Source organism: Limulus polyphemus, unplaced genomic scaffold (genome assembly GCF_000517525.1).
Source record: "Limulus polyphemus unplaced genomic scaffold, Limulus_polyphemus-2.1.2 Scaffold3507, whole genome shotgun sequence".
In the NCBI taxonomy this organism is placed as follows: domain Eukaryota; kingdom Metazoa; phylum Arthropoda; class Merostomata; order Xiphosura; family Limulidae; genus Limulus; species Limulus polyphemus.
Window position 1 is genome coordinate 61,664 of NW_013669117.1, and position 13,594 is coordinate 75,257.

The 13,594-nt window shown below is 32.8% G+C and overlaps 2 protein-coding genes across 3 annotated transcripts in view; both read left to right on the top strand.

The window, feature by feature from the left end:
- The window catches only part of LOC106469478 (C2 domain-containing protein 3-like), a 70,195-nt gene extending 58,438 nt beyond the window's left edge, over positions 1-11,757 (top strand). Inside the window, exons 17-20 of the mRNA XM_022398010.1 lie at positions 4,540-4,667; positions 5,431-5,490; positions 7,508-7,605; positions 11,328-11,757. Coding sequence (XP_022253718.1) covers positions 4,540-4,667; positions 5,431-5,490; positions 7,508-7,605; positions 11,328-11,757 — 716 coding nt within the window. The remainder of the gene's footprint in view (positions 1-4,539; positions 4,668-5,430; positions 5,491-7,507; positions 7,606-11,327) is intronic.
- Positions 1,235-13,594, top strand: part of LOC111088304 — a 15,079-nt gene continuing 2,719 nt past the window's right edge. The window contains exons 1-2 of one of the 2 annotated variants that reach the window (XM_022398009.1): positions 1,235-1,262; positions 11,882-12,558. In XM_022398009.1, the coding sequence (XP_022253717.1) occupies positions 11,959-12,558 (600 nt within the window). In that variant the 5' untranslated portion in view covers positions 1,235-1,262; positions 11,882-11,958. Of the gene's footprint in view, positions 1,263-11,881; positions 12,748-13,594 lie in introns of both variants that reach the window. The other variant, XM_022398008.1, reaches the window with a different exon arrangement.

Genomic DNA, 13,594 nt, shown 5'->3' on the forward strand with positions numbered 1-13,594 from the left:
CTAACCTATTATGATAAAGTCACACTAATCTACTAGGATAAAGTTGTACTAACCTATTATGATGAAAGTCACACTAATCTACTGTTATAAAGTCGCAGTCATCTACTGTGATATAAGCTAGTATAACTGAAACATAAGAAACTCGGAGTCTGTTGTACTGAAATGAAATATTCCAAAATATGTGCACATACATCAAGGATAATGGCATACCTTTGTTTATCTCTTGTTCATATCTAAATACTTTATTTTTGAGGAAGAATGCTAATGATGAAATGAAATGTTTCCATAGTTTGTAATTGATATGAAATTCTGCCTATTTAAAAGTTTGCTATACTAATTAATAATTTCTGGAAACAAAGAATGTTGTGTAAATATCATAAGCATTTCAAATACTGTTATGAAAATATATTTCTTATTGAAGGTTGTCATGAGAGTTGTAGTGTTTAGTATATGTACTATATCTGGAAAGTTTAATTTCCGACAAGGTGCCTTACTTCTGCTCACATACATAGCTATTCTCGTTCATTGCTGCCCTCTATTTTAAATTTTTTCCCACGCCACAAGCATTTTATTCCTATGTACCCTCTGGGTTCACGCATTCAAATTAGCATGTGACAAACTTCTACCAATAGATGTGACTCCCTCTATTCTATTCTACCTATCTCTCAACTCAAATTCAAATTTGTGTAGCATTTATTTCTAGTTTACAACCTGTAATTTCCATTTTAATATTTCATAGTGGTATTATTTTATTGTTGAAATCCAGTTATGGAAATGAATTAATTTTCCATGTTTGTTTTTCTTTACAAACACAGTTGTGTTTGGTTTACATTATGAATTCCGAAATAAATGTTGCCACATTGGAGGTTGTACCTTCTACCAATACATTTACTCAGGCCTCGGGTGTATGTGTGTGGGGTAAATCAACTTTGAAATTATCGTCAATTATTCGTCAGAAGATTGATTGTTATTTGAATCAACCTTCTGATGTTGCCCAACTTCCACCTGAATAAACCAAACCTGTTTGGGATGACGACAATCTTTTTCCTCCACCTGAATTTTCCGAGTCTTCCCTGGTTACTCCTGTGGGTTCTGTTAAGCCTAATGCAGGTTTTTTAGACATGATTTCACATATATGTTCTGTTTTATCCCTTTCCCTGATTTTCTATGATCCTCTACCTTACTTGTTACTTGATACTCCTTCCTCTCAGTATTTTGTATTTCCATCCTCTCCTGATATTGGGGTTCAGGCCAAGTGTTTTGTATCTCAGTTATGTGATGGCACAAGTATGCCTCGCCCTCCACAGAGTGTGGACCAGTTTACTTTGGCCTACCATTAGGCTGATTTTCTGTTCCTGTATTCGCAACACTTGGAATCCATTTTACCTGTTTGGGGGCAGATCATAATTGACCTGTTCTTTTGTCCCATGCCCAATTTTCTCACCTATGTCTTACCCTCACATCTGTTCAGGATACATCTGGATACATTTGCTACTATCCTCAATGCCAAGTTACCTCAGTTTTGGTCTCCAGTACAGGATTGAACAGACAAATTCCCTTATGTTTATTCTCCTATTCGACTCCATCCCAGAATGATATCTATCATCCACTTCATGTCAGGTCCTTCTGATTGCCCCATATTGGTTGGCTCAACTGTGGTTTTCATGGCTGCTTCAGACCCAATCTGCTCCACCATTGCCTCTTCCCACCACTCCATCCCTTCTACGGCAGCCTCAGTTCCGGGTAGTTCATCTCGCCATTCCTACTCTTTATCTTCATGCCTGATCTTTATCGGATTCTTAGTGAGAAAATCCAGTTTATCATGCCGAGTAGCTTCATTATTGGCACGTTTTGTTCAACGTTTTGTTTATCAATGTAAGTAAAATGTCTTCTGCTATTGGTCTTTGGGCCAGGGTTTCTCCTCTGCTTGTCCTACTCTTCCTGTTATTACGGATTTACTCACTTGGTTATTTGATCAGGGGTCTTCAATCTCCTTCATCGCGGAACTTCATGGGTAAAGCAGGAGATAGCTGCCATTCCTTAGATTGAATAAATCAGGTTTGGTCTGATTTTCAATATTGGGTTTTGTGGTCACCAATTGCACTGGCTCCATTTTGAACACAATCAACACATTGATCACACTCATGGTGTGACAATTGGGATCCTTCATGCTACCCCCTCCTAGATTTCAGTTCCCGGCAGTTGAATTTTGGATTTAGACCTGAAATAATGGACATGATGTACTCACATGTGTAGTGTGCCACTGTCTTAGTAGTTCACCCCGTCGATTGGGATCCCTCATTCTACCCCCGCTTGGATATCGCTTCCCAGTGGTTGTGTTTTGGATTTAAAGCTGAACCAATCAACATAAGTCCTCACATATGTGTTCAGGGTATCCCTGCTCACTTACTCAATTCATTTTGGGTGCACTTCTCTGTGTTGTGGGTCCCGATGGGTGCACTTGGTCATTGCTCTGCTTCCTCCTCTTGTGCTCACCTCGTTGTCTTTATGCCAGGGATGGTACTGTGTTTGGAGTGGTTCTTGTATGTTTGATTTGAGAACGATATATCTGAATTTCATTCTGATCATGTGCCCTGTTCACTGATTGGTGGTGATAAATCTCCCTCTGGTTGGCTGAACTTGAGGTAAAGATAGTATGATCCTTTTTCATACCCCCACTTGGATGTTGGTCCCCGGTTGTTGAGTTCTGGATTGAAGTTGACTTACTGATGGTATGATCCTCGTCCTACCCCCCATGGATGTCATTTCCTGGTTGTAGAGTTTTGAATGTAGATGACTTGCTGTGTATGGTTCGTCATAGTCTAACCACTCTACACCTTGGGGCACATCCCTTGTTTGTCATGGTCTAGCCACTCTACACCCTGGAGTACATCCCCTGTTCGTTATGGTCTAGCCACTCTACATCCGGGGGTGGCTAGACCATGACAAACAGGGGATGTACCCCAGGGTGTAGAGTGGCTAGACCATGACAAACAAGGGATGTGTCTACACCCTGGGGTACATCCATTGTTTGTCATGGTCTAGCCACTCTACACCCTGGGGCACATCCCTTATTTTACCCACAATGAGATGTGCTCCTCATTTTTGTTCACTTGTCTCAGTCTCACCTTTTCCATGTCGGGGTGAAGAGTATACCAGATAAAGAAGTGGTGCGGTCTTCCACATATTATCCTATACTTTGAGGGTGTCCTTCGGATGCTTGTGGAGGATGCTTCTCTTTTCTTTCTTGCATTGGTCCCTTCACCTATGTGAGATTCTAGCTATGTGTGCAGAAGGAAGGTACCTTGTTGGAAGCTATAATTTTCATACACTGAAAATATATTTCCTAAAGGTACTCACTTCTTCTCACACTTCCCACCTTTCCTTCCCCACTGTCTACTGCTGCTTAGTTTTCTGCCTAAACTCAAAGTGATAGTTAGGTAGAATAGCATAGAGGGAGTCACATGAGTTACGTATGTGTGAGGCACGTCTATTGGTGGAGGTTTGTTTCATGATAATTTGCATGCATGAATCAGTTAAGCTATGTGACCTGAGAGGGTACGTAAGAATAAAAGGCTTGTGGAATGAAAAAAAAAAAAATGCAAATAGAGGGCAGTGCTGAATGAGACTAGCCATGTATGTGGGTGGAAGTAATACCTGTCGGAAATATAATTTCAATATAGGAAAAACTATAACTTTTATTTCCTTTATATACTATTACTATGTGACTGTTTTATGTTCTTTTACCATTCCCTTATAGTGGATACAATACAGAGGATCTAACTGTGTCTGCATATATACATAGCAAAATTATTGTTGACTTATGAAATTGGATCTCTGTGATCTTTGGACATATATGTATCATTAAAGAGGGAAAATTAAATACGTAGTATGTATAATTATGCAAATACGTTTTAATTTTTAATATTTATATATTTTACTTGCTCAGTTAAAATTTCATATAAAGGTTTTTACTTTGAAATTGAAACATTTGGAAGCTAGTAATTTGCAATATCAGGGAGAAGCATGGCTTAGTTAGTGATTAGCCTGACAGATTATGAATCCATCATTTACATCCTGCTGCTCCACACTTAAGAGCTGTGAGTGTATTATAAGAGTAATGGTCAAATCCTACTATTTGATTAGAGTAGTCCAACAGTTGGTGGTGGTGGGTGCTGTTAACTAGCTGCCACCCCTCTAGCCTCGGAGCTCAAACTTCAGATCAGCTAGCATGGATAGCCATTGTGTAACTTTATCCACATATCCAAATAAAATTAATGTTCATTTCACTTGTTCTTTAATTAAGCCACATATACTGTATGCTAAAACACCATTCAATCTCTTGCAATTTTTTACAGACTTTTAAACATAGGTGCTTATTTTTTAAGGTCACATAGGTGAGAAACACCAGCAGTTTTAATGTTATGGCATGGTGAACTTTATAACATGGTAATACTTTATCAGATCTCAATATTGTTTTAATAATTTGGTTTTAGTGAATATCATCTACAATTTGAAATTTGTTTTTCTTTCTTACAGATCAATTTTATGATAAAGTAATTGGGTTTGTGTCAGTTGACCTTTCACCTTTGACATTTGGATTTCAGTATGTATCTGGATGGTACAACATTTTAAATCTAACTGGACAGTGCTGTGGTCAATTGAAGGTCAGTGAATAATCATCAGACATGAAGCAGTTTTACAGTTCAACATTATTAAAATAAGACTGAATACTAGGATTTAGTTGCAATAAATAAAAATTCATGTCAGTTTTTTGTTTTGTTAAAACAATAATTCTTTAGGATATTTTAAAACTTTGTTTTGCATTTTTTACGGAGTAGGTGATTGTTCTGTCACATTGAATTGAAACACTGATAAGAGCAAAGAACTTGAAAGTTGTCATTTCCCTTTCAATAATTTGTACTAAATTCCCTTTGAAGTTACAGTGCTGTGTGACAATTATTAAGAAAGGTTTTTTTGACTGTACACAGTTCTATAAAGGAATAAACAGAAGTTTATTTTGTATTTATTAACTAGGCAATGTGTATGTTACTTTTATGAGTACTGTACACAAACCTAATTGAAGTTTTTTAAATTATTAACACTAGACATATTATACATATAAAAGGTAAACACAACATTTAAACTAAAATCTGAATGGAGGACAATACAACAGCAAATCAGTATCTTTAGATTTCGTGTGTGCTGTGCTGTTTGTAAAATTTATGAATATTGTCGAGGTTTAACAGTATATAAGAGAAACACTTAAAACCTTTGAGATGGTGCTAAAATTAAAAGCTACATACAGTGATTTAGAATTGGACTTTTTATGTTTAATGTTTTATGAATATTGTTTATACATGACTTAATACATTAGGCTGGTGGTAAAAGGAAATTTATACACTTATTCCATGAAATTTATTTTTGTAGGTTACTGTAACTCCTCACACTCAACTGTCATGCACCATAAAATCCAGTAGCAGAAAAAAAGTGAGTTTTATTTTGCTTTTACAAATGTTTTTTGCCAAAATAACTGTTGTTGGCCCAAACAAAAGTTTTGGGTATTATAAATAAATGCTGAAAAAAAAGAGCAAACAATTAAAAATGGAAAAAGAAAATATTTTTCTACTCTTTTTTTTTTTTGAGAAACCTAAGAAAATATTTATGTAACTTTAGTAGGTGACACTAACATTAAAGCAGTGAGCCACATCGAGGTACAGAGAGTTTTAGGCTTGAATGTTAAGACCTGGTGTACTGTCGGCTTGGAAAGAAGAGATCAAAGATTTTTCTCTACAATATATAAAACATGACCCTAACATAATTTTAATACTCAATGTGTAAATGTATACTTTTTTGCAGTGAAGGGTGAAGTTTGTTGAGATGTAGAAATTATTTATCTGTTGGTTAATGACAAACAGAAGTACTTAAGTAACCATTCTTGATACTAAATGATTAACTAATGTGTAGGTAGACTAAATTAAAAACAAAACAGAGAAAAGCTGTGTAACTCATTGATTGGCAGAGATCCGTGTGTCAGTGAACCTGAGCCATAACAAGTGTTTAAGTGTTGTGGACTTACTAAAGACTTCTCCAACACTCCCGACAAACAAATTTGAATAATTAGGGATCATTAGATGTACCCTAACTTTTATTAGAAAGTTTTTTTTAAAAAAAAAAAAACAGCTGTAGGTAACTACGAAGTACATTAACAAAACTGGAATAGTTTTACCTTTTTTTCCCATTTACTTGTTTCTTCCATATTTTCTTCACCCTTTTTTCACAATATTATATTTAATTACTATCTCTCAAAACGTTTTTTTTGGCTGGTTTTTGTTTATTTATTTGTTTTAGACACTAGCTTAGAACTTTTATATATTCTTTCAGTACTTCTTCTTTCATAAGTCACTTAGATGTGGGATTCTTGCCCCTCTACAAGTGATGTACTAAGCTTTTACTAATCTTTTTTTGTACTATTTGTAAGTTATGATCAATTTGAAAAATAGCCATGTCTTAAAAACCTTATACAAATATTTAATGACATTCCTCCCATTAATTTGTATACATCGGTATATATTTCAGTTTTGTTGCAGCGGAAGTGAATAAATTATTTACTGTAGCTTAGAAACGGGTGACCCTTGTGGATTTTATTTATTATATTTTGTTCTGTTACACTTTATTTAAATCTGAATCTTTTCAGTTTCAACTTGTTAAATACTAGAAAATTTAACTCATCTGATGTAAGATCTTTGTACTAAAAACAACAATTTTAATTACAACTACAAATATTTTTAATATTAAATTTTAAAGTAAATATAATACAAAGGATTGGATATAAGGATAACTTTTAATTAGTGATAGTGTGGCTAACACTTCAAAGTTCACCCAAGTAATTTTTCTTTTATTGGAAATATAATTTAAATAACAGTTTTTATGTTTAACAGTGACTAAATCACATTGGTGTTTTTTTTCACCCTCAGAATGTTTCTTACAGTTTCATGTGTCAGAAATAATAAGGAAGGTAATTTATAAAAATTAACAATAAAACAACAAATGGTGAGATTAATTATTTAACTAAAAGTTTTGGGTCTAAGCCCTAGCCCTTTTTTCAGTCACTTTCCCGAAGAAAGGCTTAAGCTTCAAAGATTTAGATGAATAATTAATGATGCCATTTGTTATTTGAAAATTTATTACTTTTTTTGTCGTCAGTCACCATTTGTCAATAGAATATGTTGTTTTTTTCTTTAGCCTTTCATTACGTTCTTGTGTTAAAGGGCTGTGCTTGAGAGAAATTAATACACAGTTTAGATTTTTTTCAATTGGATATGATTTCTCACAATCTTCAATCCATGTGGTTCATTTTTGAAAAGCTAAAGCTCCTGTTTGAATGTAGTAATTTCTGTCAGTATGTGTATTTAAGAAATAAAAAAAAATGTATTTGAATTAATCTAAATATTATTTACATGTTTTTCGAGTATTAAAAGTTATTAGATAACTTGATTTTTTTTAGGACGAACTTTTGGAAGTGTTACCAAATTATTTTGGTGTACCTTATCTGGAAGAGTTACCATCTTCAAATTCAGGTTCTATTTTCTATGGCTTGTTAAAGTAAGTAAGATGTTTTAAATTAACATTTTAATGAATTACCGAAGCTTATAAATATTTTTGAACATATTATTTCCTTTTCCTATAACTTTATTTTTTGTTTAAAAATTCATATAATCTATTTATGAAAACAAAAACTCTTGCTAAGATAAAAATAACATTTTAATAACTAGATTTGATGCTTAAGCTTCTTATAGTACAGGTGTTGACCTTGAGATGTGTAAAAGTTTTACTGAGAATTTTATCATTGGTATGGATAGGTTTAATAATTATGTATTAAATTCATAGATGCCAAACAAGGAAAAATTTATGTGTAAAAATATTTTTATGTTTTCAATGAGGAAGTGTGGTCAGAGTAAATTGGTAATGAATAAAAAGAAAATGATAATTTTTCTGTATTTTGGACAGCATATATTTGGCATTTTTATTTTAGTGCTCGCAGACAAGATTAATGTATTAATTGTATTGGTCAAGAACTCTGTTTTAATAATTTTTTTTTAAAACAATACCAGATAAAACTAAGGCTTAAATAGCATTTTAATTGTTATTATTTTATAGGTAAAATAATTTTGTTTTTAGAAAATAATGGTAGTGTTCACATTTTCATCAGCTACAATTTTTATTTTATGTATAAAAAGGTCATTTTGGAAAATGTTTTACTATCAATTTTTTTTCAACTACTTGTTATAGTTGTTATAGTTCAAGTTAACCTTTCTATATAGTTATATTGGGTCAAAGAGCTGTTAGTATGTTATGTAAGTTTTTGAAAATACTTTGCTGGGACACACACACACAAATGATTGTTTTGAGACCTCTGTAAGTTAGTAAACTTGTATTTGAAACAAACTGTAATACTATTGTTTCATGAAGTACACATGAATTTCAGTGTGTTTTGACTAATTCTATCATAAGTTTGTGTTTCATAAGTTCTGTTATTCAAAATTATACATTCTCTCTACTTTTACTTAATTTAGTGATTTTGACAAGACATAGACCTGTTAATCGTCTCTGTACTTCCTATGTTCTCTTCAGTCACATGTCATGGGATCACACACCCTTTACTTGTAGAATCTGTAGGCTAAGCACATTGTTATCATGTAGTATTATCTGTACTTGGTTCCCAACTGACTTATTCTCTCTTTTTTGCTGTATGAATTTCTCTTGATGCTTCACAGAAAACACTTGCTTTTATTTTCATTTACTTTTGATGTTATAACAATGCTTTCATATTTTAATATCTAAACCAACTTTTTGATTAATTTCATAAACTGTTTGATTTGCTGTGTTCTATCTACAAAAAAAAAGATAATTTGTTAAATAGTTTCATGTTGAAGATATTTTGTACTTTTGTTGTCTTTATCATTTGTCTATTCATCTGAGTTCCTTGACTGATGTTCTCTCTTTTTTGTAATAAAAATGTGTTGGTTATGTAATCTCTTATTTTAACAAATGAAAATTTTCATTATTTGGATACTTTTGTTTATTTTCACATAAATTGGAGCATTTGTAGAAAACAAGTGTTTACCTGTTGAAGACTTCATTATATAGGCTTAAAGCTTGCAATAAATATAAGTTTTATTATGGTAAAAAGTTCTGTTGCTTTTATTTCCTTATCATCAATGTGGACTTTGAATCATAAACAAAAATGTGCAGATGTTATCTTGGAATTACTTAAAATGTGTATTAGATGATATAACTTTAAAAGTTTTGTTCAGTGAATTGAAGCATATACATCGAAAAGAGACTGATGCTAAAGACAACATGAGTTACTTTGTTTTGAAAAAGTTAACACAATCGTATCTGAAATGTTTTTTTTTGTAAATATGTTTATGGTACTTTCTAAAATATTTGACATATTTTGACACCTTGTGTAATGTTTTTTAATACTGATGGTTGTCTCACTCATCCTGTTCTTTATATGTACTTACTTTGTTATGGAGTGTCCAAGGTTTTCCTGCATTTGGAGTATTCAGAACACTCATGATAGTTGTGTGTTTTATGAAACATAGGCTCACAATAATTTTTTTCTTTCATTTATCCTGTTTGTCACCAGTAAGATATTTATTGTGTTGCTGGGATGAATCAATTATTTGCAGTTTCTTAATTCTTTTTCTCAGAAATGGTTAATATGTCTTTATTTTTATTATTACTATCTACTTATCTATCTGTTTATGAATTCTAGTATTGAAGTTGAATATATTGGGTTTGAAATTAATATTTTAAAAGCATTAGTAACATAAAAGACAGATTGCCATAATGAGACCAGTTACAGATGATACCACCTAATAGGTACTACATCTCTTGGGCTGAAAACATTAGTAGACCATGTATACTTTCTCTCCTTTAAGTAAAGAAACAAGTAAAACCGTTAAGTAATAGTATAAGTAGGTGTGTCTGAAAGAAGGGTGTTAAAAGTAGAGAGTCATTTTGCCTGATATGCTAGTTTTTATGTAATGTGGTCTATAATGAAGTTTTAGATATGTTGTTTGTGAATCACTACAATTTTGATTTAGAATAACTTTAGTTATTGTTTCCAAACTAGAACTGGTATTTTAAAGATGTCTGGCCCAACTTGCATGTAAAATAATAATGATAACTTTAGTTATTGTTTCCAAATTAGAACTGATATTTTAAAGATGTCTGGCCCAACTTGCATGTAAAATAATAATGAAACTTTATAGTCAGATTTCAGTTCTCTTTAATTTCTTGGCCAGGGCATGATCTAGTGGTTAGCATGCCAGACTTTGAATCTAAGATTCTTGGTTTGTGTCTCTTTACCACAAGATTACATTCTGCATTTTGGGGCTATGGGTGTGTTATAAGAGTGATGGTTAGCAGTAGGTACTGTTGACTAGCTGCCTTCCCTCTAGTCTGTAAGTTCCAAGTTAGGGATGGCTAGCACAGATAGCTGAAATATACTTTAATATTTATAGTATTTTGGCACTTGTGTGTAAAGTTAAAATCATAAATAATATTCAACGTTAAACTGGTACACAATTTTATTTAGGCCTATTTATGGCCTTCAAAGTGTTGACGACTCTACATGTTTCAACATTAAAACGTCATCCCACTCCTGAGGATGACGTTGTAACATTGAAACATGTAGAGTCGTCAACTTTTTGAAGGCCATAGATAGGCCTAAATAAAATTGTATACCACTTTAACATTGAATATTATTTATGATTTTATACTTTAATATGTTTCTGTTCTTTCAGCTGGAATGTGAATTGTTAAGAATGGGTACAGCTAAGTGTGAAAACAGTCAAAGTTTTTTGGAGTTATTTATCAAAATAATAAACAAATAATTATAAATTATTTATATATTTGGTGTAACTGTATTTAAACTTTGTTCAACTTATACCAAATCTATTGAACTATGCCTGAATGAGTATAATATTTTCTAAAATATTACTATTTACGTGTGTGTAACATGGATGTAAATTAAATAGCTTGTCTCATATTGATTGTAGTGCAAATAACATGATGTAAAAAATGATGCTTTTAAACCTGAGCAAGCAAAACATTCAAAATTTGACAAGTTCTACCACATATCACATTTATTGTTTATTGAGAAAACAGTACTGGTTTTTCTTTTTAAACTACATGAATGAGGAAGTAATTTGGGTAAAAAAGTTAAGAACACACACACATTTGCATTTTTGTTCTTGATTTTTTTTGTCAAGTAGTATATGCTGTTCAATATTTTATTTTATTTTATTATTCAGGAAACAGTTAGCAGAGCTAGATATAATCCAAGAAAAACTGACAGAACGAATAAAGCAGTCATCAAATAATGACACTTTCAAAAAGATTAGTATCAATTCACATGAGCTCCATTCTTCTGCAAAAACACCCTCACAAGAAAGAAACAATGCTTCAAGAAATCTGACAAAAGTCAATGATATTCAAAATTTCCAAAAGATGCCTGCAGCATCTGTCTTAATAATGGCTGGAGAGAGTAGTGCTGGGGTTTCAGACAGCTATGATCAGAATAATGAATCTGAGGGGAATTCCATGTCTAAAACCTTTCCCACTCAATGTATTCCAGCTGATGTAGAATCCAGAGTAGCGGATTCAGCTGTTGCTCATGTCACTGTGAATTCAACTCTCCAGACGAAAACACTTCTACGTCAGAACCCGCTAGATCATCTTTAAACAAATGCTGGCTTGGGCTGAATCCATGAGATGTATTAAGAAGCCTAGGAGAAAGGATGGGAAACTCTGACACGTGACCTTCACACTCTCTACCTTCATTAACATTGCTGTTGTTATGTGAAAGAACCTGAGGATCACCCATGGAGTGGAGATGATGAAGACAGTGGATATCCTGGGACTGTTCAAGCTGATGAAAAGTGGATGCAGAGTAAGCAGTTTAGAACTATCGGTAGAGAGAGAAGTGTAAATGGTTCTCATCCTGATGAAAAGGAAGAAATAAATAAAATGATGTATGTTCAAGTGCGTAATATGGCAATAAATAAAGAAAATAGTTGGACTAGTGACAATCCATCATCACCACAAGATGAAAGAGGTTCACTTCCTGAAGGCTCAGTTCATTTCCAGCAAACATCTAGTGAAACTAGAGACTTTGTTACACTACCCACTTGTACATCATGCAGAATTCAAAGTTATGGGTCCGAGATGAGAGCAGTCAGTCCAGATTCTGGTGAGATGAAAACAAATGATAACACTGAACATATTCTTGAAGTGGTTCGACCATTTTCTCCACTTTCTTTGGAGGTACAGCAGGTAATTTCAGCAACTGTTAAAGACAGTTTTTGTAGGGTTGGTGCAGCTAGTCAAGATCATAGCTATATCCAAGAATCTAGTTTTTGTAAATTGTTCAAAGTTGGACAAGAAGAGAAGAATGAAAGTGTAGAACACAAAGAAAACACGTGTTCTACAGTTGATGATGTCAGTGATTTGACAGAAGAACTGGAAGATGTGGAAAGAAGTAAGGTGAGCTCCATAGGAGAAATTAGTTATCCTAATCAGGATGCGAAGGAAAAAAATGAAAGATCTTTTTCCAGTAGCAATTGGAACACATACAGGTTCTCCACTTTTCCAAACTTTTTTCTCCCCCCACAGGATTTGGAAAAGTCTATGAGAACCCTTAGAACGGCTTTACTGATACCATCTCGGAAAGAGGTACAGTTAAACCTCTGTATATACTATTCAAGAAAACTTTTATCAAGAGTTTAATACTGGTACTTGAATTATTAAAAATTCAAATAATGAGTAACATTACACTAATCCTCAAAGAATGAGTAACATTAAACTAATCCTCACAGAATAAGTAACGTTAAACTAATCTCCAAAGAATGGGTAACATTAAACTAATCCTCAAAGAATGAGTAACATTAAACTAATCCTCACAGAATAAGTAACATTAAACTAATCCTCAAAGAATGAGTAACATTAAACTAATCCTCCAAGAATGAGTAACATTAAACTAATCTCCAAAGAATGTGTAACATTAAACTAATCCTCAAAGAATGAGTAACATTAAACTAATCCTCACAGAATAAGTAACATTAAATGGGTAACATTAAACTAATTAATTAAACTAACATTAAACTAATCCTCACAGAATAAGTAACATTAAATGGGTAACATTAAACTAATTAATTAAACTAACTAATTAAACTAACATTAAACTAATCCTCAAAGAATGAGTAACATTAAACTAATCTCCAAAGAATGTGTAACATTAAACTAATCCTCAAAGAATGAGTAACATTAAAACAATCTCCAAAGAATGTGTAATATTAAACTGATCCTCATACAATGAGTAACATTAAACTAATCTCCAAAGAATGGGTAACATTAAACTGATCCTCACAGAATGAGTAAAATTAAACTAATCTCCAAAAAATGGGTAACATTAAACTGATCCTCACAGAATGGGTAACATTAAACTAATCTCCAAAGAATGGGTAACATTAAACTGATCCTCACAGAATGAGTAAAATTAAACTAATCTCCAAAAAATGGG